The sequence below is a fragment of the Lepidochelys olivacea genome, assembly GCF_965140295.1.
Source record: "Lepidochelys olivacea isolate rLepOli2 genome assembly, chromosome: 27".
In the NCBI taxonomy this organism is placed as follows: domain Eukaryota; kingdom Metazoa; phylum Chordata; order Testudines; family Cheloniidae; genus Lepidochelys; species Lepidochelys olivacea.
Window position 1 is genome coordinate 13,879,904 of NC_140437.1, and position 27,327 is coordinate 13,907,230.

Genomic DNA, 27,327 nt, shown 5'->3' on the forward strand with positions numbered 1-27,327 from the left:
GTCAGATTAAGGCATTAGCGCCACACAGGGTCCCACGAAACCTTAATCCCTCTCTGGCATTAGGTGCTATAGGCCAATGCCTAGAGCTCAGCTCCTGGGCTCACATGATTACAACAGAATCTCAGCTTTCATTTAAAAAAACAAAACAAAAAGTTTCTAGCCCTCAGGAGTGCAAAGAAAAGCTTGAAACAACAGCTCAGAGGTGTGAACTGACCCTTTCGTCTTCACTCTGAAAGTTGCTGCTATCCCCAAGGCCATGGCATGTGACCTGCCTAGGGCCCATGTTGTCTTCATCTGGCCCTTTCCAAAATGCTATTTATAAAGTGGCCAGATTCCGCCAGAACATCGCCCACGCTGTCAAAACATGTCCTTATCAAATACAGCTGCGGGGCACCCACAAGACACAAGAACAAATGGATATAAACTGGCCACCAGGAAATTTAGACTAGAAATTAGATGAAGGTTTCTAACCATCAGAGGAGTGAAGTTTTGAAATAGCCTTCCAAGGGAAGCAATGGGGGCAAAAGATCTATCTGGCTTTAAGATTATACTCGGTAAATTTATGGAGGAGATGGTATGATGGGATAACATGGTTTTGGTAATTAAATATTCATGGTAAATAGGCCTAATGGCCTGTGATGGGATATTAGATGGGGTGGGATCCAAGTTACCCAGGAAAGAATTTTCTGTAGTATCTGGCTGCTGAATCTTGCCCATATGCTCAGGGTTTAGCTGATCGCCATATTTGGGGTCAGGAAGGAATTTTCCTCCAGGGCAGATTGGAAGAGGCCCTGGAGGTTTTTCACCTTCCTCTGTAGCATGGGGCATGGGTCACTTGCTGGAGGATTCTCTGCTCCTTGAAGTCTTTAAACTACGATTTGAGGACTTCAATAGCACAGATATAGGTGTGAGGTTTTTTGCAGGAGTGGTGGGTGATATTCTGTGGTCTGCGTTGTGCAGGTGGTCAGACTAGATGATCATAATGGTCCCTTCTGACCTAAATATCTATGAATTTATGAGTCTGTCAAAACGCCAATGGCCCAAACCATCCAAAACATCGCTGCCACACGACATAGCTCTGCCGCGTCAAGATGCTGTTGCCTCATGCTGCGGTGACACTTTGCTAACACCAAACAGGGGCTCTGTGAGGCTGTTTTGAACGGCACGAGGTTTCAACACTGCTTCTTAGTGGTGATTTGATGCTGCATCTCAGTGATCTTTCACTGTGCTGTGGCCTCAAAATCTCAAGATACTGCACCATGGCGCACCCTCCTGCTGTGGCTGCTGTCCACAGTAAGAACAACTCTTTGCCCTCACATAGCTTCTTCATCTTCAAAGGCCTTTCCAAATGTTTATAAGGGAAGCTTCAGAACCCCACTTCACAGTGGGTAGGTTAATATTTTATGCGGATCAGCAATAGCTCAGCAGAGGACAGCGTGAACCTCTTTTTGTCCCATTCAGGAGGAACATGGGTCACCAGGCGGTTCCATGGTAGTTGGAGAAGAGTGGGCATAAAGGCAGGGTGTCAGGTAGGATTACAGTAATTGGACTACTACAAAAGGCCGATCGGGTGCTAGAGCAGACATACCAACAGCACTTGCTTAGGAGTGTCACCAGGGATTGATGTACTATGGCACCCCAAGACAGGGTAATAGTTACAATACTATGCACAAGCAACTAAAAATGGTCCGGAACTTAAAGGTCACACTGTTTGAAAATGTTTTACCTAATATTCTTGCAAGTCTCATGTGAGACAACTAGAAGGGAATGGTTAGAGAAAATATTTTTGTAGTGTGTTTATTTTAAGTAGTTGGTGTCTACTCAATTTCACTGTTTCTTTCTCCCCGTCCGCTATCTCCCCCAATCAGTTTCCTGTGTTGTGTCTATGGGTCCCAGTAACAGGAGAGAAAAAACGCCTTGTAAAAGAGAGGGAAGTGTGATGTAAAAATTGGCAGAGGGATCAGAGGCAGATGTAGGACCAAAAGTACTTTTAATGGGCTGGTTTCCAAGTTGACCATGTCCCTTTAACTGAAGCACCATGAAATACAAGCCAGTGGTTCGATTTTGAGCAAGGGCCGGTTTTGGATGCTTCTAGGATCAACGAGCTCTCCATCCAATGGCGCCATGGCGGCAAGGCTGAATAAGCCATCAGTCTCAAGTGCCATTGACAGTCTACTCCAGGAAACTGCACAAAACGATTGTAACCCTCTCTCTGCGTGGGGCTCCGTATCCTCCTCACCAACAGCCAGAACTGAACTGAAAACCAGCCAGAAAGGGCTGCAGCTGCCTTTTGTAAACTAGGGAAAGGATGTCAACTCATAAAAGGATGTCTCCCTCTAAATATCCATAGCTTCATCACAAAAAAACCCAAACTTTTTCTACCTCTCCAAAGGAGGCACAATCTATATTTCAGCACATACACAACAGCCTCTCAAACAGCAGAGTAAATCAGACACACTAGTGAACTGGGCTGAGTGGAAAATACAACTAGAATCCTAAAATGACCCACTCTAGAAACTTTGCATTCAAAGATCTCCAAGCATTTTATGGACATCATGGAACTGAGCCTCAAACTCCCATGGGAGGTTGGTAAGTGTCGTTATCCAAAATAATTGCTGTTTAGATTGCACGGCAATACACAACCTAAAAATATTATATTGTGAGTAGATTAAATGTTCTCAATCTTCCAGACTACTGTACCCCTTTCAGGAGTCTGATTTCCTTGCATACCCGCAAGTTTCACCTGACTTAAAAACTACTTGCTTACAAAATCAGGCATAAAAATACAAAAGTGCCAGAGCACACTAGTCTGGAAAGTTGCTTACTTCCTTGTTTTTACCATATAATTATAAAATAAATCCACTGGAATATAAATATTGTACTTACATTTCAGTGTGTAGTACATAGAGCAGCATAAACAAGTCATTTAGTTTGTACTGACTTCGCTAGTGCTTTTTACATAGCCTGTTGTAAAGCTATGCTAATATCTAGGTCAACTGATGTACCCCCTGGAAGACCCCTGCATACCTCTAGGGGTATGCGTACCCCGGTTGAGAACCATTGGGTTAAGGGATTTACCCAAGTTCCCACAGTGAGTCAATGGCAAAACTGGGAATAGAACTAAAGAATTTTGTCTGCTAGCTCTATGCTTTAACCACTGACCCATGATTCCTCATCTCAGGGTCTAATCACTGATTTCTAAGGTCTTTAATCTAGTGCCAAGGTACTTGTTGGACCATTTTTTGTCCTATGCCTTTGTTTACTTTACTGAGTTTCGGACAGTTTTAGACCAGTCACAGAGCAGTCTCCCTTAGTTCTAGGGCCTTGTCTATGGAATCTTTTGCTTTAATAGGTTGGTCAGAAACCCCCTGCAGCAGTTTTCAGATCTCACTGTAAGTCCTTCATGTTCTTAAAATGAAACATTGAATGTTGTTCATCTGTAGATCTCAAAGCACTTCACAGAGCATAGCAGTATTGCTCTCCATTCTGCATTTGGGGAAACAGGGGGGAAGCAACTCGCTCAAGGTCATCCAGCGGTAGGGTGACCAGAGAGCAAGTGTGAAAAATCAGGACTGGGGTGGAGGGGAGGGGGTAATAGGCGCCTATATGAGACAAAACCCCAAATATCAGGACTGTCCCTATAAAACCAGGACATCTGGTCACCCTATCCAGTGGGCCAGTGACTGAGCTCCACCCTATTGCTCTGTCCACTGGGTCCCTAATGCGGGACCTTTAACGTCTCCTCTTTCCATCTGCCCCTCTCTGCATGGCAGGGGAGTTTAGTGCACAGTCTGATTATTAACTATTGGATTATTCCATGAACAGCACCCAGGAGCCTTTCCGGTGATGGATACCCTGTAAGTTATTTAAATAAACTAGCAGAAATGGGCATTAGTGTCACAAATCATCACATCCCAGCAGGTTATTTGTATCTTTCCCAATTGATCCACGTTAACGAGGGCTGGGCTTCCTGCCCAAATCAACGATGGCTACTACCAACCAGCCTTGCCACGAAGTGGTGGATGCTGCTGGCTGGCTCGGCCCAACTCCATGCCACGCCACCACAAGGCAGCACTAGTCAGGAGGACAGCGAACCTACAGGGTCAGCCCCTTGGGTGGGTATGTTCCCAGTGAATCCCTACATTTGTTTAGCACCAGTGATCTTCTTTGATGCACAGAACAGGGCACAGGGTGGGCCTTGGCAGGCAAGCTTTCCTCCTGCTGCCCCTCTGGGAAGGAGGCAAAAGGTGAGTCAGTCCTCGGCATCTCTGGCCAGGCTGCCACTTGTGGAAACATTTTTTTCTGAGGCGGACATCTGGGAGCTGGGCTCAGCCGACCAACTTACTGCATGTAGGTCACAGAGGGGTGCTGCCAACCTCAGCTGGATTTGAACTTGGGACGGAAAGGGTCTTCATCCTGCTACCCTGAGCCATGTGCGAAGTAGGATGATCAGGCGCCATGGAGAAGTTGTGGAATCCCCATCATTGGACTAGGGGTACTTGGTCCTGCCTCATGGCAGAGGCTAGACTAGATGACCTCTTGAGGTCCCATCCAGCCCTACATTTCTATGAATATTCAGCTTGTCTCCCTCGGTTGTAGTCTTACATGGGCTGTGGAAAATGGCCCTCAACCAGGAATGGGAAGGATCATAGAGATTCATAAATTCTTAGGCTGTAAAGGACCACTGTGATCACCCGGTCTGCCCCCCTGATTTACAAAGGCCATAGGACTTCCCTGAATTAATTCCTGCTCCAGGCCAAACAGCTGTGGTTGATCAAGAGCATCTCTTTTAGAAAAGCATCCAGTCTGTTTAGTTCCAGGTTCCACCCACTCTCTATGATGGAACTTTCCCAGCAATTGTCTGAAGCTGGGTGGCTAACTGAGGGCGGATCCATCAGGAAGCTAAGGCATTTAGCAGCACCACCCAGCTGATTGCTATTTATACAATGCCATAGCTGCACAGAAAACAGCTGCCTAAAACAGACACCCTCAGCCCCTGCCCCAAGGAGCTTACAGCTTGGCAGACAAATAGGATGTTTGAGACAACAGTGCAGGCACAGGAAGATGTGAAGGCAGTGCTGTATAACTCTGAAGCCTGATGAGGTTGGGTTATGCTGAAAGGTGAGAATGGCTGGTGAGTCCTTGATTTAAAAGTAGGGGGACCAGATGTCCCTATTTTATAGGGACAGTCCCAATATTCAGGGCTTTGTTTTATATAGGTGCCTATTACTCCCCACTCACTGTCCCGATTTTTCACACTTGCTATCTGGTCACATGATTTAAAAGCCAATCACAAACCTAGGTAAAGTCAATGGATGGGCCAAACACACTTGTTCAGACTCAACAGAAGGTGCAATCAAGCCCCTTTATACAGGAAACAACAACGGCAATCATCAATGGAGGGACTACCCAAAGCACATGGCAGGTTTGTGTGGGCTGAGGGGTTTCCCTGAATATAAATGCAGGGGCTAGGAGAGTGGTTTTGCAGCTTCCTTTTGTGTGAGTTAGAGGCAGAAAGCCTGGAGAAACGTTTGTGAGAATGACCCTGAGAGAGAGAGAGAGAGAAGGAGGTTTTTTTGGGTGCAGCACTCACTGGAGAGGCAGACTTGGTGATTTCTGAGCAAGGAGCCTGCCTTCTGTTTGTCTCTGCTGTGTGCAGGTGAACAGGACTTTGAGTGCACAGTATACAAGCCCGAGCAACGAGGACAAAGCTGACACAAGTGGACCATCGAGCACATACATAAGCCTACGTTTTATAGCTCATCACCGGTTAATGCCGGAAGGTCCGATGTAAACTCCTCCTAGCTGTTAGGAGCAGAAAAGGTGGAAGGTTGATTTCCCCTAGACGGGCAGTCCGGTCTCTGATTTCACATGCAGCCTCAGTGTCAGGATAATTAGGGTGTCAACCCCACTGGGGTTAACCACATCTACAAAGAAGAAAAGAAACAAAACTTCTCTCGAGCAAACCAGTCCCCTGAGCAGCAAAGCAACTGTGACTGCATGGAATTCAATTCTCCCCGCAGCGTAGAGAGTCCTACATAGAAAGGTTTCAGACTAGCAGCCGTGTTAGTCTGTATCTGCAAAAAGGAAGTGCAGAAGAGGGGGTGTTTGATGCAATCCAATCTAGCTGTCCCTGCATGGGTTTATTTTTAGTTTCGTTTCTGTGCCATTTGAAGGGAGTCACTAATATCCAAGTCATGTGATGATTAACTGCCGTGACTGTTCCCCACATTGGTCTGCACTTAGGGTGACCAGATGTCCCAATTTTATAGGGACAGTCCCAATTTTTGGGTCTTTTTCTTATATAGGCTCCTATTAACCCCCACCTCTGTCCTGATTTTTCACATTTGCTGTCTGGTCACCCTATCTGCACTCTTCAAAGTTAATCTGATTTGGAGATGCTAAATCGCAGCCAAGAAAGGAATTCTATGCCCCTGATCCTGGAATCCAAGCCGTGCAGTCAGAATCTTAGCGCCCACACGTAGGCCCCATGAAATCAATGGCCGGGGGCCTGCCCACACAAATCAGCTGGCAGGATCAGGGCCTGTGTAGAGACAGAGCTCTACAATTATTATTATTATTATTTATAATTCCGTAGTAGCTAGTCATGGATCAGGACCTCACTGTGCTAGGTGCTGTACAAACACAGAACGTAAAGACAGTCCCTGCCCCCAAGACCTGAAAATCTAAGCTTCCGTGATTCTGCTCAGCCAGATTTATTTGAACTTCAAGTATCAGAGAACTTCATTTATCCAAAATATGATCATGGCCCACAATACTCACCAATTGCACTGAATATTCTCTCAATTCCCTGCACCCTCATCTGTCCAGATTAATTCAGTTTTCCCAATGCCAATCACACAGTTGAGGTTTGACTGCACATCATGTAATTTAGGCCTTTCCCTGTTGCCTTGCTCTGGTATCATTTACTATATTATAGAGATAGGGCTTTGCTGGACTGTTTTAAACGTTCTAATGATGCCTCTAAATGTGGGACTGGACTTGTGAATTTAGTGGTGGGATGCCATCCGTTCAAATTCAGTCTGGATCAGTAGAGGCTAAAAGTCATTATTACCCTCTGACAGCTGTTCAGTAGAATGAGTTTGGTGGGTCTCAACTCTTAGTCAATTTCCAATGAATAAGTGTCCCTCCATTACAAGACTCTGTCTCAGAATGGACACGAATTGGCCTTTTCTTAGCAGTCTCAAGAGAGAGAAAGAGACCTCCAGCCCCTGTAGCTGTTTATCCATCACCTTTCACCAACGCTTACATTCATCAGGATATTTTTTTAAGGCTTCTGCTCTCCATCCTCTTTTCACGTGCAAATGCCTTCATCTCCTGCACTGAGGTGCGTGCCTGGTTTAAGGCCTAGGCCTTTTCCCACTGACATCAAGAGCAAAACTCCCCTGGACTTCAGTAGGGCCAAAGCAAGTCCTTACTAATTGATGCATCCCTCGCATTTTGCTCCGAGTTCTGTCAGGGGATGGAAAGAGACAGCCAGCCTTCTTCAGAAGCAGCATGTGGCAGCCGGGAGTGAAAAGGTCACAGCATGCTGCAGGAAACTGAAATACCCACCCACTGGCTGAGTGGAGGGACAGCACAGCATGGGTGCGAAGCCCTTAATAATAACTATACTTAGAGACACTTCTATAGCATGTTCCGGGCCCAAGTCTGTGTTGGGGAGGTGCAGCAGAGAGGGAGCAGCTCAGAAGAGGAGTGGCTTTAAGCCACCTTTTCTTCTGCAAGATTTCAGGTAGCCCCATGGGTCAGTGCAGCTCCTGGCATAAGTAATTCTAATTCACAGTATCTGCAGCCCACAACTGCCAGAGCACAGAGCGCTTCTCCACTTCCCCTGCTGTACCCAGCACACCCGCTTTGAAGTCTCTGGCACTAGGAGGGATGGGAGGCAGAGGGAGGCCTGCCTGTGCAACCCTTGGCTCATCTTGGTGGGAGGTAGAACTTTCCCAGGGGCTGGTCCAAGACCATCTCACACCTCCCCTCTTTCTGCTCCCGGGACAAGGCGTGTTTCTTTGACCCGCCTTCTCTAGCATGAACCCAGAGCAATGTGTCTATTTTCCAAACAGAACCTAACCCAGCCACAATATGACACTCCGCTGCACACGCTTCTGCCCCGGGACAAGGCAGTGAGAGGAAAGGCCACGTGAGGCATGTGTGGGCACGTTGCTAAATGAAGTAACTGGAAGGCGCTCAGATACTACAGTGATGAGCCGTAAAAGAACCTCTATAGCATAGGAGAGAATAGAGCAAAAGCGTAGTTCCTCGGGAGAAGTGAAGTCATGTTGTTTATTGCTGGTGGCTTGTCCCCTTTATTCAAACTCAGTGCAGAATGCAGTGGTATTTTTTAAAGTGAATCAACCCATTCCCAGCACGCGCACACAGACAGACACACACGGGTTAAAACCTTTCCATTGTCCTTTTTAACCCTTCAAGTCTGGAGTCTCCCACACTGCAATATTTCCTACGGCCCCCAACTTTTCCCTCAACATATCCCATCAGTTTCCAAACAGATCCAGACAACGGGACCCTCTACATCTAACATCAGTATCTTTAGCAAGTTCATCAGGCCTCACGACAATGAATGAGCTGCTCTGGGTTTGACTAAAACAGCTCCAAAGACACAGGGCCGGATTCAGACCATGCATAAGCAAGCCCATGACCATTGACTTCCATGGAGCTTGCACTCATTTACCCAAACTGAACTTGGCCCAATAAATTCCAGTGTGACAGGGCTTAAAGCCTAAACCTCTAATCCTGGCTCTGCCACTGACTCTTCCTGTGGCCTTAGGCAAGTCTCTGTGCCTCAGTTTCTCCCTTGGAGAAAGGTACCATTGTCCCCCTATCTAATTCACAGGGGTGTTGTGAGGCTATTTTAGATACTGTTTTCTGCATCCAACTATGAAAGGGGCTAGTATAACCTACTGGTTCAGTGACCTACATACAAGGATAAGAGCCTACTGTTGCTGCCAGTTAATAGCTTTACTCCTTTAGCACAAGTGGTAGAATTCTGTGCATTTAGTCCAGAGGGTCTTGGGCTCAATCCCCAGTGATGACCCATGTGGTGGATGGGAAGTCATTACAGCGGGTGACTCATACACACATAAAGACTTGGGTACCCAGTACAGGTTGCCCTGAAAGTCCCGATGTGACAAGGACAGTGATCAATTAGTCTCCGTGCTCAAGTGAGGACAGGACAAGAAGGGATCGGCTTGACTTGCAGCAAGGGAGATTTAGGTTAGATATTAAGAAACACTTTCTAACTCCCAGGGTAGTAAAGCTCTGGACTAGGCTTCCAAGGGAGGTTGTAGAATCCCCATCACTGGTAGGTCTTAAGAACAGGTTGGACAAACCCCTGTCAGGGATCGCCTAGGGCTACTTAACCCTGCCTGAGCGCGGAGAGATGGGTTAGATGACTTCTTCAGATTCCTTCCAGCCCAACATTTTTATGATTCTAGGTACAAGAGAATGGTACCAATCACTGTGAGATATAAAAGGGAAACTTACTGGAGGGGAGGAAAGAGCTTTTCCTCCACAGAGAAGACTTGTGGAAGGGCATTTTCTAAAGATGGAGCTGAATCCTACAGTCCTCGCTCAGGCAGAACTCCAAGAGACAGCAGTGGCAGCGAAGCCTCAGCAAAAGTCTGCAGGACTCCTCTCTCGTGGGGGCACAGGCATGACTGGAAATTCACTATAACAGCTTCAAAAGGTCAAAGCTGAAAGGTCAAAATATGGGCCACAGCCAAGGCCAGATTTGCAAAAGAGCCCATCACTCAGTCATCAGGGCCAGCTTTTCAGCAGCCCCCTACTCCGACCCTCCACACCCAACATGCTGGGAACTTCAGAGGATCTGTCCCCCGATCACCAGTGCAGGAGTCTGTCTCCTTCCATCTCATCACTTGCCTACAATCCCAAAGGTGACAGCAAACAAGGAAATAAAACAGGTGGCACTTTCTGTGAGTCATTGAGAAATCGAGCAAGCAACCCGGTTACACCATTTCAGCAGCATCAGGATGAGTGATAAGACTTGAATTACCTCATGTCAAAAGAGAGAGTGTGGTGTGCAGGGGTGTTTGGTGTGCGGCTGAATGTTCCAGGTACAGCCTAAGAGCGCAGAGTTGTGTGTCTTAGAGGGGGCCCCAGAGAAGGAAGCTGAGAGAGAATTAGTGGGAGTACAGGAATGTGTCCTTTGTAATATTCCACTGTAATATTTTATGGTTGCTGGCAGGACAACAGGTGCCGTTGAGGACTGGCAAAGAAAGGATTAACATTAGTGTGTCTGCTGCTGCTTCTGGCATCAGTGCCAAAGGCAAATGCTGTGAACACAGCACAGACCACACTGAAAATGATTGCCCTTGAGGCTCTTGCACCTGATCTCCTAATTCCCCCTTTCAGATGTACACCCACCTACCTTGCATCACTCTCTCCAACCCGCGAACCTGTTCCACAGGAATCAGAGCTACTTCTAGAGGCATATACAACGCACGCCATCCCATAGGGACTTCGCTCTCCAGACCCCCACGATGCAGGAAGGAGGGGAGAAACAGATGCTTCCCCTGGGAGCTAATCTAGAAAAGCCCTGATCTCTCCTATCCCATCTGAATCCAGATGACAAGAGCCCTCCACCCAAAAGGCAGCACTCAGATAGTGGGTGATTAGAAAGATAGATAGATCACCTTCACCTGTCACTAAACTTTCTGATCACCCCCACTTAAGTTCCCATAACCCGAAGCCCCAGCTCGGAGTGTATTATGGAAGCCTGCCTGTCCATGCAGAACCCCATAAAACCTTGATGCTGTCCCAAGCCTCGCCAGCCAGGCTGGTTCTTGCTTCTCAGCTGTTCGCTCCTGTGTCTCGCTCATTCACTTACAAGCCATTTTCTCTCCTGTGCCAATCCCAGCCTGTCCCTGGGCCCAGCTGTGAGTGTACACAGACACACCCATCCACTTTCTCTCTCTCCCCATGCTCTGCCCTGGATTCTTCTGATGCTTCCATGTGTCCCATCCATAGGTGACACAGAGGCCCCCTGAGTTTGAGCCGCTGGACCCAGGGATCGGGTTAGCCAGGAGCTCTTCCACAGTGGAGCTATAATCCTTGTCGTCCCACGCCTGCTGCGAAGACACACCTCTGGGCCATCTGCCAGGCCTTCACCTTCCACCTGCCCGCCACCCCAGGTGACACATACATAACTATATGGACTCACCTAAACAGCCAGATCCTCCCATCTTCCCTGATTAGGGGGGACGTGGGGACACAGCTCTCCAGATCACCCACATTACTACAGACTGCCCTGGGGTGCCTGAGAGTACCCCCAGATCCTTCCTATTATTGCAGGGTGCAGGGGGGAGCCCATTTAGGGAATAGCCCTCCCCCCCTTTTCTCTCTCTCTCTCCCCCCCCCCCATTGCTGACTGCAGAGGAGACAGTTTGATGGGGGTAGAAGGGGGGAGGAATCACCCTAGGTCCCGCCATTATTTCTGTGTGGTGGGTGCAGGGGAGGACCCTGATTTTCGCTACAAGCCCCCCTCATTATTGCAAGGCTGTGGGGGCAGATTCTCTAGTATTGCGGGGTGGGGGGAACCCCCGATTCCCCGTCTTAGTGCAGGCTGGCCGGGGGGGGGGGCGAGTTCTCCCTAGATGGTCTAGTAGAGAGGGGAGCCCAGCGCCCCAGGACTGCGTCCCCCGCTACACCCTTCCTACAGCTCCCAGGGGGCGCGGCTCTGCTTCCCCCCACCCCGCGGTGCATGGGGCGGAGCGGCCCGGCCGAGCTCTCTGTGCGGCGGGATGCAGCGGCCCGAGGCCCGGCCACGTCAGCACCCCGAGGGGGCTGCCCCGGGGGGCGGAGGCGGCGGGGACCGGACAGCTGCAGCAGCCGCCGCGGGAGCCATGGACCCCACGAGGCTGCTGGTACGGTGGGGAGCTGCGGGGAAGGGGGCGCGGGCGGCTCCCCTGCCCCGGGGTTCGGGGGGCGCCGCCGCGATGCCAACTCGCCAACTTCCCGGCCGCCGGGCAAAACTTTCTGCGCTCGGAGCTCCGGGGGCGGAGCCGGGGGACCCGCGGGGAAGAGCCAAGGGGGTGCAGGGGGAGTCCCCGGTGGGGGGAGTCCCAGGAGGCAGAGCCCCTGGGGCCGAAGAGATGGGGGGACAGCGCTGGGGAGAAGGGGCAGTGCCAGGGGGCTGGAGGGGAGCCTACGGCAGCAGCTGTTCTCAGCTCTGGTTCTGGGGCCGGGTCCCTGTGAACCGTCCCAGTCCAGGTTCTCAGGCCAGGCCCTTCTCTCAGCTCTGGTTCTGGGGCCAGGTCCCTGTGAACCGTCCCAGTCCAGGTTCTGGGGCCAGGTCCCTCCCCCAGCTCTGGTTCTGGGGCCAGGTTCCTGTGAACCGTCCCAGTCCAGGTTCTGGGGCCAGGCCCCTCTCTCAACTCTGGTTCTGGGGCCAGGTCTCTGTGAACCGTCCCAGCCCAGGTTCTCAGGCCAGGCCCCTCTCTCAGCTCTGGTTCTGGTGCCAGTGGGGTGATCAGACAGCAAGTGTGAAAAATCGGGACAAGGGGTGCTGGGTAATAGGCACCTATATAGGAAAAGGACCCCAAAATCGGGACATCTGGTCACCCTAAGTGCCAGGTCCCTGTGAATTGTCCCAGCCCAGGTTCTGGGGCCAGGCCCCTCTCTCAGCTGTGGTTCTGGGGCCAGGTCTTTGTGAACCGTTCCTGTCCAGGTTCTGGGGCCAGGCCCCTCTCTCAGCTCTGGTTCTGAGGCCAGGTCCCTGTGAACCGTCCCAGTCCAGGTTCTTGGGCCAGGTCCCTGTGAACCGTCTCAACCCGGGTTCTGGGGCAGGCCCATCTCAGTCCTCTCGGCCCAGGTTCTGTGGTACACTTGGACTTGGACTCTGGAGCAGTCAGTGCATGACAGAACTTGGGTTTGGATGGACCCTTTCGCAGACCACCCCTAGCCCTCAAATCCCCTCTGGCCCTGGGACTGGGGATCCGGCGTGGAGCGGGGCCTTTGGGTTCACAGGGATGGACGTGAATCAGAACAAGGCCAGGTGCAGAGAGTGCCAGGCTCTCTGGGCGCTTTCAGTGGGAGGAAACAGTGCTGTGGCCCCATTTCAGCCTCAAGGAGTCACTGAGGGGGACAACAGGGAGAGGCGTCGCAGACCCAGTCCTGGGGCATGGGAGGCACCTGGGTTCTGGACACACCTTGGGGGCTGCTGGATGCAGCCTCTGGCTTCACCCTGTCCTTGTGTCAGTTTCAGGAGCCTTCCCTCTACACAGTCAAGGCCATATTCATCTTGGACAATGATGGACAGCGACTCTTAGCCAAGGTAAATGCCACCCACCTGCCCTAGAAGAAAACCCTAACCCCAGGTCTCTGGCCTCCCCGTGAGGTGGGGAAGACGCTCCTGTGAGGCGAGCAGCAAAGCCAGGGGCATCATGGCTTTATGGAGGCCGCTGCCCTTCCATGGCAGTTCTAGACAAGGTTAATTTCTCTTTTGCAGCAGCCTGGAATGCTTTTAGGAGATGTATAAAGCTACCTGGGCAAAAGTTACATCCTTGCCCATATGGGCCAGCATAGAGGGCACCCATCAGGCCTCCTGGGTTCTTTTCTTGGCACTGTGTGGCATTAGGCAAGTCATTTCCCCTCTCCGTGCCTCAGTTTCTCCCATCTGTAAAATGGGGGTGATGACACTCGCCCTGCTCTCAGAAGCGCTTTGCTAACTCTAGCTGGGAATCATGCTAAAGCACAGATCCAGTTGCAGGATTGGGTCCTGTGATTATAATGTTCCCATGCTCATCTCCCAGCACCTGGAAGACTGCCACTGACCTGGGCCAGGAGACCTCCTCAAAACACACTTCCTCCATGAGGCCTGTGTGCCCTGTAGGTACTTGCTAGATAAGGCAGCAACCTAATGAGCCTACAAGGCCTGTAAGACAATAGCTTAGCAGCTAACCCTAGATCGTAAGTTAGCACAAGAGAGAATGCTGCTGTAATGACTGAACTGCTGACAGGTAACCACAAGATGCTGGTCTATAGCAGTTTGGGATATTTTACATTAGGAACATCAGCAGATGTTTGACCACAAGAATGCCATGGTAACTAATTGACAGATATGCTAATAAACTTCAGTTAATCTGACTAGTAACCTATGGGAGAAAGGGCACCCCAACAGTAGCAGGATGAGGAAATACAAACAAGGAAAAGGGGAGTATGCCTTAGGCATAGGGATGTCATCAACTGGAAGATGATGCCAGGTTGACAACCACTGGTGATGATGATGATGGTGAGGAGGAGGATGACTTACGCTTTGGGTCCTTTTGCAAGGGATGGCGTGAGTATATGGACGCTCAGGTGCACATTCTGTGTTGTCTCTATCTACCTTGCTGGGTTGGAGTGTTTGTAACTTTGCTAACCGGGTTAACAAAACTATTGCAAATTCAAAAGTGTGAGGGTGAGCGTTGCAGTTGCACATGTCGCGGTTCCCAACTAAACTTTAATTTTAATAATACTGGGCATGATCTTGGGATAAGAACCTACTAAACCTCATAGTGTAATCAATGTAATTAATACACAATAATAGATCAGGCAACACCTATATTCAGTTAAGTGTTAACATGCACACGCATACACACACACGCAAATCATGGAACTAACATGGCAGGAAGCAAACAAAACCCATCAGTCACTTGCTTTGCTGTATCCATTCCTCCCAGCCTTTGTCTGTTCAAATTATGAGCCTTGTCTTTGTAGCTGTCTGTAAGACACCTGGCAATTTCCTCATTTTAACAGCATTTGCCGTTTTAAATGTTCACCCCAGACAGAATGGTGTTTTCTGATACCTCCGCTGAGTGGGCCGGGACTGCGTTATATACTGGACTCGCTGGGTGTTGGGCTAGTTGATCTTTATAATTTCTTGCATCTGTGATTGTTATGGAAGCTCCTGGGGTAATGGACATTGATTGCAACTTCTTGATTATTATTACTGGTATCATGGTAGCATCTAAAAGCCCCAGACATGGATGAGGAGTCGGGGAGGGGGGAGCTAAGTGCTGGACAAGCACAGAACAAAAAAACAATCCCTGCCCCAAAGAGCTTCCAATCTAAGTCTATGAGAGACAGACCAATGCAGGGAGCACATGGAAATAACACAGTACTGGTGGGCATGATGAGCAGCGATCTCATCACACCTATCTGATGTCCAGGTTTTGGGGGCACCACTGCCCAGGCAAGTTTTAAGGAAAGAATTTGAAGAGGGACAATGAAGTGGCCTTGACTTGCTGAGATCAACAGTGATCCCAAATCTATTTAAGCAACGATTTCCCAGCCACTCCAAACTGTTCTTTAACATGCCTGTCAGTATAGATAGGGGTCTCTGTATTGATTCTGTGTCCATGATTGGTTCCATCTAGCCAAGCTCTCCTTCCTTTTTCTGCCTGTCCCATTGGCTGGTCCCAAAGCTGCTCTAACTCCTTTGTTCCCAACCCCTGCAGTACTACGATGACACCTTTCCATCCACGAAAGAACAGAAGACCTTTGAGAGGAGCGTTTTCAATAAAACCCACAAAACTGATAGTAAGTAGCTGAGTTTTGGGAAGGGGAGCAGAAGATGGAGAGGAGGGTTTTCCTGTGTGTTCGTTCAGGCGACTGGCTGTTTATATTGCTGGGTTATATGAAGTTTGCCAGCAGTTGTGCATCCCTTGGGTTGTGTGATGACATCTTTCTCCCACGGGCACTGCAGTCCAGGGAGGGGTCCCGATATTGATGATAACACCATGGAGGCGATCATCTCAAATCACTCCAAAGATAGCGCGAGGACGCTGGCAAGGCCTGTACAAAATCTCACATCCGCACACACCCGCTGGCCCAGGAGGTTGACAAGCGGAGCTTGCAACACATGAGATGAGGTCTTTCGCTCAGCCCTGTGCCGTTTACGACACTGCGTCCAAGGGTGGGTAGGAAGCTGTAAGACGTGGAGAGGTTTTAGGAGTCCCAGAATGCACTGGGGCCGTCACAGTCACATGCTGGCAAATCAGAGAACCAGCATTGCCATGCTGGGCACACTGGGGTGTTGATGGCGAAAGGAGACAACCAGGAATTTTAAGCATTTGATGGCCCTCCCATGGTGTGGATGCGTTGCCTGCTGCCCTGCCATAGGGGTGAGGCCAGGTTTCCCGTCCCATCTCCCCGTCTGGACGGCCTGTTCTTACGTTACAGAGATCTGTGCTCAGCAACAGCCTAACGCTGCCCCCTCTTCTCCTTCCCTCCCGTTGTGTCAGGTGAGATCGCCTTTCTGGAGGGGCTGACCATTGTCTATAAAAGCAGCATTGACCTCTTTTTCTACGTGGTGGGGAGTTCCCAGGAAAATGAGGTAACTCCCTGGGGCCCGCTCCTCCCAGAGGATAACAGAGCAGGCGGTCCCGCTCCATGCTGGGAGTTTCTTCTCTTTCCCCACTCACCCTGTCGTGTGGGAGAGAGGCGCTCCGTTCCCACTCACCAGGCCCCGCACACAGACAGCCCTTCATGTCCTCAGGCCCAGCCCCAGCTCTGTCTGCTCTTGCTCTGCCCCACAGGAGTTTGAGGAGGGATTTGTCTCCTCTTCCCTGATGTGCCCAGGTCCCGTTGCATGAGCATGTTCCTAGGAGACCCGTGGATGCTGCAGCCATGGCTTTCTGTCCAGCTGCCAGTAGTAGGATTGGTGTCCGTCAGGCACCTCGAGACCCAGGGGCTGCTGGCAGAGCAAGCATGGGAAGGAGGTTCCTGTGGGCAGGAAGGCAGCTCTGCACCGGGTTGACCCATGTCTCCTTCTCCTCCTTTAGCTGATGCTAGTGGCAGTTCTCACCTGTCTCTTCGACTCCCTCAATCACATGTTACGGTGAGTACGTGGTCACGGCCAGCGGTCCCGATCCCATCTAGCGAGATTGCCCAGGGCCAGGTTCCAGGGTCCCAAACTGGCTCTAATAACATCAGCGCTTGAGCCTTGCCCCAGACCCTTCCACCCAAGGGTCTCAAAGCCCTTTACCCACATGAAGGAATCAAGCCTCATAGCCTGAAAGCCTGGGGTGAAGTGCCTAACACACCCTGGGCGCTAGCAGAATATCCCAATAGCAGCCCTCTGTGGGGTGGCTGCTGTGCTCTCTATTTTACAGATGGGGAAACTGAGGTGCAGAGAGGGAAAGTGACTCACTGAAGGTCACCCAGAGACTCAGTGGCGATGCCCAGGAGTCCTGACTCCTATTCCATGCTGTAACCACTAGACTGCACCTGCTCTTGTGGCTGGAAGGGAACCCAGGAGTCCTGGCTCCCAGCTGATTGCTCTCAGCACGAGACTCCCGTATGCTAGGCATGCCGTAGAGCTGGAGACCAGTTCCCGCTGCAGGGCCTCAGAATGAGACAGCGGGTGTCACCCTTCCCCCGCAGATGAGGGCCTCTGGCAGCTGGCATTACTTGGCTGGGAGTCGGGGGAGGTCTCTGCAGCTGTGTTGGGACTCAGAGCTCCGGAGCAGCGCCAGGTCTGGGGGCTGGTTGTACGGAGCATCCCAAGCTCTCACCAGCTCATACTGTCTTACCCTCAGGAAGAATGTAGAGAAGCGCTCCCTGCTGGACAACCTGGACGGGGTGTTCCTTGTGGTGGATGAGATCGTCGACGGGGGGTGAGGCGCCATGTGCAGTTGCTCTCTGGGGCTTCGCTTGGAGCTGGGGAGGGGAAGAGAGGGAGAGGGCAGATGGGCTTCCCAGTACAGTGCTGGGTGTGGGACGGCTGCTGGCTCGGGGCGGGAATCTTCTGTCTCTGGGTCTCCAGTTCAAATCTAGCCATGTCGCTAGTAACCCAAAGCCTTTACCATCTGGTGGCTGTTAATGGCCAACGTGAACTGAGTTTGGCAAGTCTCTGTCCCGCCCCCTGTGGACCAACCACAGCCACCGTCAGCGCTAGCCGACCCCTTTGTCAGCCGAGTACTGAATAGGCCGAGACCACGGAATTTCACTCCCACTGCTAACACCACAACCCGGTTCTTACATCGCGCACCTTGCTATCCAGAGATCTCAAAGCGCTTTGCTAAACCAACCCCATTTTACAGATGGGGAAACTGAGACACAGAGAGGGGAAAGTGACCTGCCTATGGCCACTCAGCAGGCCAGGGCCAGAGCTGGGAATTGAACCCACATCTCCTGAGTCCCAGTCCAATGCCCTATCAGAGCTGAGGTTTGCTGGTGGGGAGGGGGGAAAAGCTTGCCCTGCTAGGGCCTATGCTGTACCCATTCCTGGGGCAAGGAGAGGGGGTCAGTTTCTATGGCTGTCCATCTGGCCCCTTGCCCCAGCTCAGAGCTCATGTCCCATTTTATGGCAACGGGGAGTAAATGCACCATGAAAGCGCCCTTAAGAGAGCTGTGATCTGACTGGAAAATCCCATTTCTCCCCCTGGTCATAGCGTGATTCTGGAGAGCGATCCTCAACAAGTGATCCAGAAGGTGAACTTCAGGGTGAGTGCTTCCCACTGCTCCCCTTCATTTCTCTGCCCTTCGAGCCCTCTGCTCTAATCTCCCTCTTTAACTCTCTCCACCCCAGACGGTCTCGGAGCCTGCGGCATACGGGTTTGTTCTCTTTGATTACATCGCCAGTAACTCAGAGCAGAGTGAATCCGTGCCTGCCAACGGCGGTAAATAGGCAGCAGCCAGCTGGGAAGCAGGTGTGAGGTCACTTCTTTCTAAGCATGTCACATGTGGCCCTGCTACATGGCCATGGGGAGCTCTGGTGGGCTAGCTGGATAGGTCACACCCTCTTCTGCATGCCATGGGTGACTTTGGAGTGGCAGTCAGGCTTGGAGAGATTCTGTTTTCATTAGTAATCATTATTCATTGTCAGTTTCTGCCTCCATCCAAAAATCTTTAACAAACAAAACTGACACGGAAGGAGCGGGAAGGGATCGATTTTCACACGGATCCGGCACCCAACCGCTCCCATTTCATAGAATCATAGAATATCAGGGTTGGAAGGGACCTCAGGAGGTCATCTAAACCAACCCCCTGCTCAAAGCAGGGCCAATCCTCAACTAAATCATCCCAGCCAGGGCTTTGTCAAGCCTGACCTTAAAAACCTCAAAGGATGGAGATTCCCTAGGTAACGCATTCCAGTGCTTCACCACCCTCCTAGGCATCTAAACAGAGCTGCTGGGCTCTGAGCACTTTTTAAAATGTTCCCAGTAGGACACCATGCTCTCATAGAGAACTAGAGTCTCCCGCTGCCTTCAAGTGTATCCGACAGGTATGATGATGGAATATTAACGACGGGACCTGATTTTTATCAACAAACCTACTGCAAATCTCAAGTGTTGCTAGATTTTGACAAGCTAGCAAGGAGCATCCATGTTCATTTCCCACCAGGACGGAGTTTGTTGATAAAAATATTGTAAAAAAAACAAAAACCAAAGTTCTCCGAAATAAACATCCATCGCCTTCAAAACGGATTGAAGCTAATTGGATCGTTCCAAGCCTGGAGTAGCCATGTGTGCTTGCTTCTGGGGTTATCCCATTTGAACCCTGGGCTCAAGGAGAGATCTAAATCACAGTCTGAGCAACGCTAACAGAGTGAGAATTTTGCTGTCTGCTCAGGAGTTTTCGGCAATACCAATTTGTACTGAGGTTGTACAAAGTTCATGTCAAGGCGCAGCTGGGTCCCCAGCCTTGTGGGGTTACAGTGTAACAACTCTGCCCATGACGCGATTATCTGGTCATTACCAGCTTCTGGCATGGTTGTCCTGCTGTGGAGGTTGGATGATCTAACTGAGTAGGTGTAATCAAATTAACCAGTTGTCCTGCCTCCCAGGCTTCTGGCCGGGAGGATATCCCAGAGCACACTGCACGGGCAGTCCTGTGCACCAACAGCTAAGGCATTGTGGGATAGCCAACAGTTTCCCAGCATGCACTGTTGTATAGTAGGGCTGGAAAATCCAGCATGGTTGACACAGGGCACCCGGGGGAAATGGTGCTCCATGAACACACTGAGTCACGTTAGCTGTGTGCTGTCTGCTGGGCACGTCCAGAGCTACGCTTGTCATGCTTGTACCAAGGCCTAAGAGAAGCAGAACAATCCCAAGCAAGACTTGCCTCTTCCACAGCAGCTGATCTGTGCTGATGTAATGTGAGCCCAGAGCTGCCCGGGCATGTCATTAGCCAGAGTGGAGGCGGTTGTTCTATTTGAGAACAGAGTAAACAAATACAGCGGACATGCAAGCCACATCGGCGTTTCCTAATCCAGCTCCTCCCAAGATTGTTGGAAACAGCTGTGACGGGAGGCACTGCTATGTCCGGCGCTCTGTGTTTGCGTAACACAAGGCCTGGGCCGATAGCAGCGTGGCCACAGGCAGCTGGGAAGGAGAATGGCATTCCACCGCCATGATGTCATCCCAAGGGGTTCCAGGGGGCTGAGCAGTGGGTTGCAGGGCAGCATGGACAGCTGAGCGAGCCTTCCTCATGGGTTCTCTTGCACTGCGCATGTGTGTGGGCCAATGAGAATAACCATCGTAATGTCGTGCCCAGTTCCGTCTGAGGATCCCAAAGAGCTTCATCTTATAAAAATCCCATAAGGCAGGGGAGGGCTCTGCTGGATTCACTCCTCCCATGGCTGAAATGCAGCCACCTCTGGGGTGGAATGTGGCAGCTGTTTTACCAGCTGCCCAGCACAACAGGAAGTGAAGCTGGTTTCATTCAGATGAACCTACAGAGGGAATTTAGATGGGCAGGATGCGATCACCTGACTGGGAGCATGGCCAGGACGTTGGGGTTAATGCCCCTAAGTGCGTACGGGTCTTTAATGCTGGCAAACAGTCATAATGACCTCAGGTTTGTGTGTCGCCCCAAATCTGACCCTCCAGAGAACAGCTCACCCTAGCCTTAGGCATTGGCTTTAGGGGCTTGCTAAGGAACGAGGCAACCAAGTCCCTATAAGTGCTTTTGAAAAATCTCACCAGGTATTTCATACAGGGTCCCCCATCCAAGGGCTGAGCCAGCCTGCATCCACCTAGCTTCCTTGTAGTGCTGGGATCCCAAAGCAGGTGGCCTGGCTGTAGGTGAAGGTGCATGCAGACAAGCTAGCACCCGTGGGGAGTGGTGCAGAGACACAGCACCCTAGCAGAGGCTGAAAGCAGGTGCCAAGCAAGGCCATGCCCCGGTGGGATTCCCCATCACATCTAGTGAAGGGGAACTTGCCCTCCAGCCTGCGTGATCTCTCTCCCTGCCCCCATGCATACAGCCCACATGCACTATCTCCGAGCCATGGCTGCCAGCCTGCACCTCCTGCCAAGCCAAGGCAAGAGGCTGCAGCTCAGAAAGGCGCAGCCTGGGGAGAGCCAGGGAAGCCGCAGGTTGGTTTCTGCGCCTCCCTTCGGGCCACCCCAGGTTAGCTCCCACTCTGTCTCCTGGCCATCGTCCCCTGACGATGAAATTGTCCGAGCTCCTCTGATCTGCTCCCCCCATGTACCCTGTCTGATCCAGCACCCCAGCCCTGCACTCGCTCCTATTCCCTTCCCCCCATCCATCTGCCTCCTTAAACCTCCCTGTCCTTTCCCTTCCTTTAGGTGGACGACAGCCCTCTGTCTGAGCAAAGCGTCGCCCAGGTAAGGGTCCCAGGACTCCCCTTTCCTCTCTGGGGGCTGGCGTGGGCGGGCAGCGCCTGGGCAGTGGAGGAGGCCTGGTGAAGTGGCCTGCCCCTGGGGCACCAGCATGGAGGAGATGGACACCATGCGCTGCAGGGATCAGCTCCTGAGCACACTGTGCTAGCCATTGGGAGCACCCAAGCAAGGCTGTGTGACACAAGGAGGAGTAGTGGGTATTCTATAGTCCCAGTCCCTGGGGGCACACGGACCCTTGGAGGGGTTCTTCTACCCCTTGAGGCTGTCCGCATGGATGGGTTGGTCAGAATCCCCCCCCTCGCCCCCTCCCCCACGGCACCTGTAGCATCAATACAGCACCTCCCAACATTGGGAGCTGTCAGCCTTTAAATCACCAGGTCCCACTCACAACAGTGTGTCAATATCCCTTCCGTGGCCAAGGACGCTTCAGAGCTCCCCCCGGGATGTGTATCTTTATCTCCATTTAAAGACCTTGTGGCACAGAGAGGTGAAGTGAATTGGCCAAGTTCACACCGCGTGTCAAACACAGGAGAGGGAACTCACCAGTCTTGATTTATAATCTTCTGCTCTAACCTCAACCTCCCTCTCTAGAATAGAACCCAGGTGTCCTGACTCCCAGTCACCAGACCACACTCCCCTTCCCAAGCCAAGCACAAAACCCAGGGTTCCTGGCTCCCAATTCCCCCTGCTCTCACCACAAGGCATCACTTTGGGGTCGGGGGGAGGTCGGGAAAACCTTGGAATAGAAATGTGCTATGCCTGGAACTCACGTGCCTCTAGCAGGCTTTGCTCTGCTGGGTCCAGCCTTGTAACAACGCGCCCACAGCAGGTTTGAGAGTCATCAGACCAAGCCCCCAGCTCCACCTGGTTCCTCAGAATGGGGCAAGGTGAGTGGGTGGCTTTAGGACAGGGTGTCCCTCTCTGGGCAGGTTCCTTACATCCCATACTGGGCGGGGGGATGGGCGGCTCTCCAGGCAGCTGGAAAGGCAGGGTCTGCATGGGGAGTATCAGCGGGAACCTTGCAGTGCCCCTCATACGCTCTTTCCTTGCAGGTCTTTCTGTCTAGACTAATCCTGTCAGCATGAGCCCTGCGGCCGAGTCCGTGTCTAACCCAGCACTAACCACCTTCTCACACCAGGCAGAGTAAGTGACTCCCACAGCTGGGGCCCATCTCTGCACATGCCTCTGTTGCCTGTGGCTGCAGCACCCATGTCACTTCACTTAACCCCTTCCTCCCCTCCCCTCCAAGGAACCAGCTGGAAAAAACCTCCTTGCCTTGGTGTCTGCTCTGTATCCACGGTGCAGCCAGTGCTTGCCGCCACCTGGTGTACCCACTCACCTCTGTGCATGGCTGGCATCATACCTCTCCTAGGGAACTGCCTCTCTCTTCTGTCCTAATTCCTCTCGCCCCAGGTGGTTTAGCATGTTTCCACCCATAGACACGCTCAGCTCTGCAAATCGCCAGGTGGTCAGGACGGCTGGATGGAGAAACCCATTTGAGATTGAGGGCGGGGTGGCTAAAAATGACATTAAACCGCGACTATAGTTACCCGGGTTCTTTGACAGTACATGGTCACCTGTTGTAACGGTCCCAACCACCGGTTTCCCTTTGCTGGCTGCCAAACACACACTGTGGTATGTAATTGGCATGTGTATCCAGGTTGATCACAGCTTGGAGTCCCTGGTCAGGTGGACGGGTCTAAAGCCAGTTCCCATCAGCACTGATGTCTTTGCTCCTTGGAAAAATCTACCCTCTACGTTGGATCAGGAACTGTATTTGGTGGACAGGTGCAAGACCTGGTTTTAAACATCAGTTCCAGCCAGCATTTCCCCTGAGCTGCGATATGAAGACCCCGATGTGAAGGCCTCCTGGATCCAAGGATGTTCAAACCAGGGGTTCTTTCTAGGATCCAGCTCTAGTCCCAGCAAACTCTGTTGATGAGGTGACACCTGCTGATTGGTGCTTAGTGTCCAGGTTGCTGACTGAGGCTAAAATGGGGTTCCCGGACACACCGAATTCCTGGAATGGAGTTTGCTGGCTCAGGTAGAGCCCTCCTCAGCTGGAGGGAGGGTCGCTGAGACATGGCGAGTGGAGAGAAGTGCCTTCCCCCATGACATTGCAAAACTGCTTGCATCTTCCTGAGCGTCTGAGCCCAGAGAGCAGCCTGAGCGCTTGTGAGAACGAGGGGAATCTATGGCTGTCAGGTCTCTGGGACTTGAGTCCCTGTTTCCTTCCAGGGATGGAGGGAGCTATAGAAATATACAGGCAAAAGGAGCTCACTCACCCCCTTGTCTGGAGTCCTTGCTACAGCCGGTGCCACTCCTAGTGTATCGAAGAGGCACATCTGCCACCAAGTGGCTGTTTGAGAGAAATCAGGACGCAAACCACCTGGCTTGTCTCATGGAGACACATCAGAAATCTCCCTCTTGAATGGGGCAGGTTTATGTTGGCACTGAATGGGTCTCCTGGTGCCCGTGAAGGAGTCCTGCTGAGTTCATATGGAGCTGTAATCCGTTTGCAGAATCCCTGAGGCTGTGGGGCTTAATGTCTCTCTGTTTTTCTTCTCCTTTCCCTCCCCCCACTTCCTTAATAGGTTCTGCAATCTGCCAAAGAGCAAATTAAATGGTCCTTATTAAAGTGAACGTCCCAGAGGAGAGCGCCTGGATCTTCCTGATTGGATGGGTCTGAACCGCGACGGCAAATGATTCCTCACCTTATTCGATTAGCCGTTTGCAAATTGGCATGAAAAGTCTGATAAAAGCTTTGGGGTAGGATGCAAGATGGCTGACATGGGCCGTGCCTCCTGGGGGAACTCCAGCCTTTCACGGACACTGCTTTAAACCCGGTCTCAGTGCCATGAAATTCTCTGCATGCTAAAGGGGAGGGTTGGGGTTGGGAGAATTGACTGGTTAACAGACCAAATTCTGCTCCTTAAACCAGTGTAAATGTGGAGTGACGTCAATGGGTGTAACTGAGAGCAGAACCTGGCCCAAGATCCATAAAGAACGACAGAACTCCTCAGAAATGAATAGGAGGGTTGATCATTTGTATTTACACCACCTAAAGCGCTGCGTGAGAGTCAATTACAATTTGTTTGGTATGAGCAGAGCCAGAACATACCATAGTTGAATCTTCAGTTTCACCAGTAAAGAGCTGGCTGCTTTTTTTGCGGGGCTGTCACTAGTGCCTGTACCCTTGTTGATCGATGCTGCGAGCCAATGCTTGCTTGCTGCTCAGTGAGGGTTGAGCCTGAGACTTTCAAAACCATAGGAAGGGATTTGCTTGCCCTTTTCTCATTCAAACAGCTGGGGCTTGGGCATCCAGGTCCCCCTAAGCTCTTTGGAATATCTCAGCCATGTCCAAAATCTCTTCCGCTGTCTCCCAAGGCAACCAACGCTTTGATCCCTTTTGGGGATGGCCAGGCCTGTGCAGAGGGTCAGCGTGAAGTAAGTGCCACTGTCACGTCCTCTCACGTGCAGGGTGGAGATGAGTGCACAGGAATCATTGTCACCCTGTCAGAGTAAGATTCAAAACATCCCAATGATGAGCACTAATAACCCCCCCTCCCCAAAATACCCTCTTACAAGGCGCTTTTCATCAGTAGATCTCAAAGCACTTTACAAAGGAGGTCAGGTCATTATACAGATGGGGAAACTGAGGCACAGAGCAGGGCAGTGACTTGCCCAAGGTCATCTAGTAGGCCAGTGGCAGAGCTCGGAATAGAATCCAGGTCTCCTGAGTCCCAATCCAGCACTCCAGCCACTAGGCAGTACTGCCTCCCTCGTGCAGTTTTGGCTGTTGTTAACTTTGTAAAAACAATCCTGTTGCAAATAGCTGTCGGCTCAAACATCATTAAAGGACCCAGCTATGGGAAAAATCCTATTTCAAGAGCTATCATTTCCTTCCCTTTAACACCCCAGATTATCAATAGCAAGAAAAAAATGAAAATCGAATGAAGGAGAATTGGCTAGCTGTGTGATACTTACCTCATCAAGGGCTTGGTACGTTTCAATCCACTTCTGTAAACTGGGCATGCCCAGCTTCTTTTATGATCAACAAATAAAGTTTTATAGCACATGGGTCATTTTTCCCGATTGGTCTCTCCTGTCTGTAATGCACGTGGGTGCCTGCGTGCTCCTATTACTGTACCATGCAGAATTAAGACTGTCACTTTTTCCATTACAGGGCTTGATTTTTTGAGGGGTTTATAACTCATCCATTAAAATCACTCTGGATGCAGGCACAGCATCAGCCTGGGCCGTGTCTATTTTTGTTAAATGTTTTTCCTTCGGTGGCAGCCGTGCTCCCGAGGAGCCTGCATTTGTTATCTTTGCAGTGAACTTCTGCACCCTGCGGCTTCATACCATAGCTTTGAGGGGGCTGAAATATTTATTTTACTTCGGGACAGCAGATTTGTTTCATGGCCTAGTGTACATGAAAAACGGTCCATTCTGCCTTCAGCCCGCATGGCTGCTGCGTGTGTTCTCACAGCACTGTAGGACCAGGCGTCTCTCTGAGAAAAGGAAACGGCAGGTGATTTTTCATCCGGAGCTGCTAGAAGCAGCTCAGATCAAATGCATAAGTGTTCTAGGGTGACCAGACAGCAACTGTGAAAAAACAGGACAGAGCCTGGGGGGTAATAGGCACCTGTATAAGAAAAAGTCCCAAAAAACAGGACTGTCCCTATAAAAATGGGACAACTGGTCACCCTAAAGTGTGCGGGGGACTATCTTTTCACATCTTGCTCTTTAGCGGGGGCAGGAAACATGTCTGGAGTGAACCCAGGGTGATAGAACGAATTAATGCAGCACGGCCTCGGCAAGGTTCCAAACTGGGTGACCAGATAGCAAGTGTGAAAAATTGGGACAGGAAGGAGGGGTAATAGAGTCCTATATAAGACAAAGCCCCTAATATTGGAACGTCTAGTCACCCTAGAGCCAAGAAACTCACTCTGTTGGGGGTGGCTTCCAGGAGATTCAGACCTGGCTCCTCATCTCTTGGGAACATCATGCACCTGGCTGGCCTGGGCTCCCCCAAAGATCTTCGGGTAAAGCCAGAGCTCTCTTTAATCATGGCTTGATTTCTCCTCCGTTTGTGACGGTCCCTAACGCCTCGGCTTGGGACTGTCTCTTGTTCCCCACTCCCTCGCATGAGACAGAACCTTTTCACAACCCCGCCCCTAGCCACTTGAGACTCCGCCCACAGTCCCACTTAGCCCCGCCCCCCGCGGCTCCCCATTCGTGATCCTGCAGCGCCACCTGCTGGCGGAAACTGGGATGGCAATGTTCAGGGACCAAACCCCGTCTTTAGAGCCTCAAGCGCTCCCAGTCTCCATCCCTACCCTCCACCCCCAACTTCATCTTTTCCCCATAGCCCCCCCGCCCCAGACCCCCCCAACTTCACCCTTTTCCCCATGGCTCCCCCCATCCCAGAACCCCCAACTCCACCCTTTGCCCTGTACCCCTTCAGCCTCACAGATCCCTTTAGCCAGTCTCTTTGCCCACTCCCAACCTGCCAGGCTCACTACGCCTGCCCCAAAGCCCTGCACTCCCTTGTCTCTAGCCCCTCCTAGTCCAGAGGGCTTAACTGCCTGCTCCTCAGGCCCCAGCCCCATTTCATCCTCTCAGTGCCCCCACCCCCAGCACCAGCCATTCACTCTGGGGCCTTTGCTCCACTTTCCCAGGTGTGGGAAGGAGA

The 27,327-nt window shown here is 51.3% G+C and overlaps 1 protein-coding gene across 4 annotated transcripts; it reads left to right on the forward strand.

The window, feature by feature from the left end:
• Positions 1-11,757: 11,757 nt before the first annotated feature.
• Positions 11,758-25,710, forward strand: COPZ2 (COPI coat complex subunit zeta 2). Of its 4 annotated transcripts, none has more exons than XM_084615851.1 (10): positions 11,758-11,921; positions 13,256-13,330; positions 15,495-15,576; positions 16,281-16,372; positions 16,821-16,876; positions 17,577-17,654; positions 18,432-18,483; positions 18,569-18,594; positions 21,576-21,614; positions 24,224-25,710. In XM_084615851.1, exons 1-10 carry the CDS (start codon positions 11,799-11,801, stop codon positions 24,264-24,266), a joined length of 666 nt encoding a protein of 221 aa, XP_084471977.1. In that variant the 5' UTR covers positions 11,758-11,798; the 3' UTR covers positions 24,267-25,710. The 4 variants fall into 4 exon arrangements, 3 of the variants coding, with proteins under 3 accessions (XP_084471977.1, XP_084471976.1, XP_084471975.1); XR_014709779.1 differs by lacking the exon at positions 18,569-18,594 and adding an exon at positions 22,682-22,772 and having other exon boundaries at positions 11,759-11,921; XM_084615850.1 differs by lacking the exon at positions 18,569-18,594 and having other exon boundaries at positions 13,262-13,330.
• Positions 25,711-27,327: the final 1,617 nt, after the last annotated feature.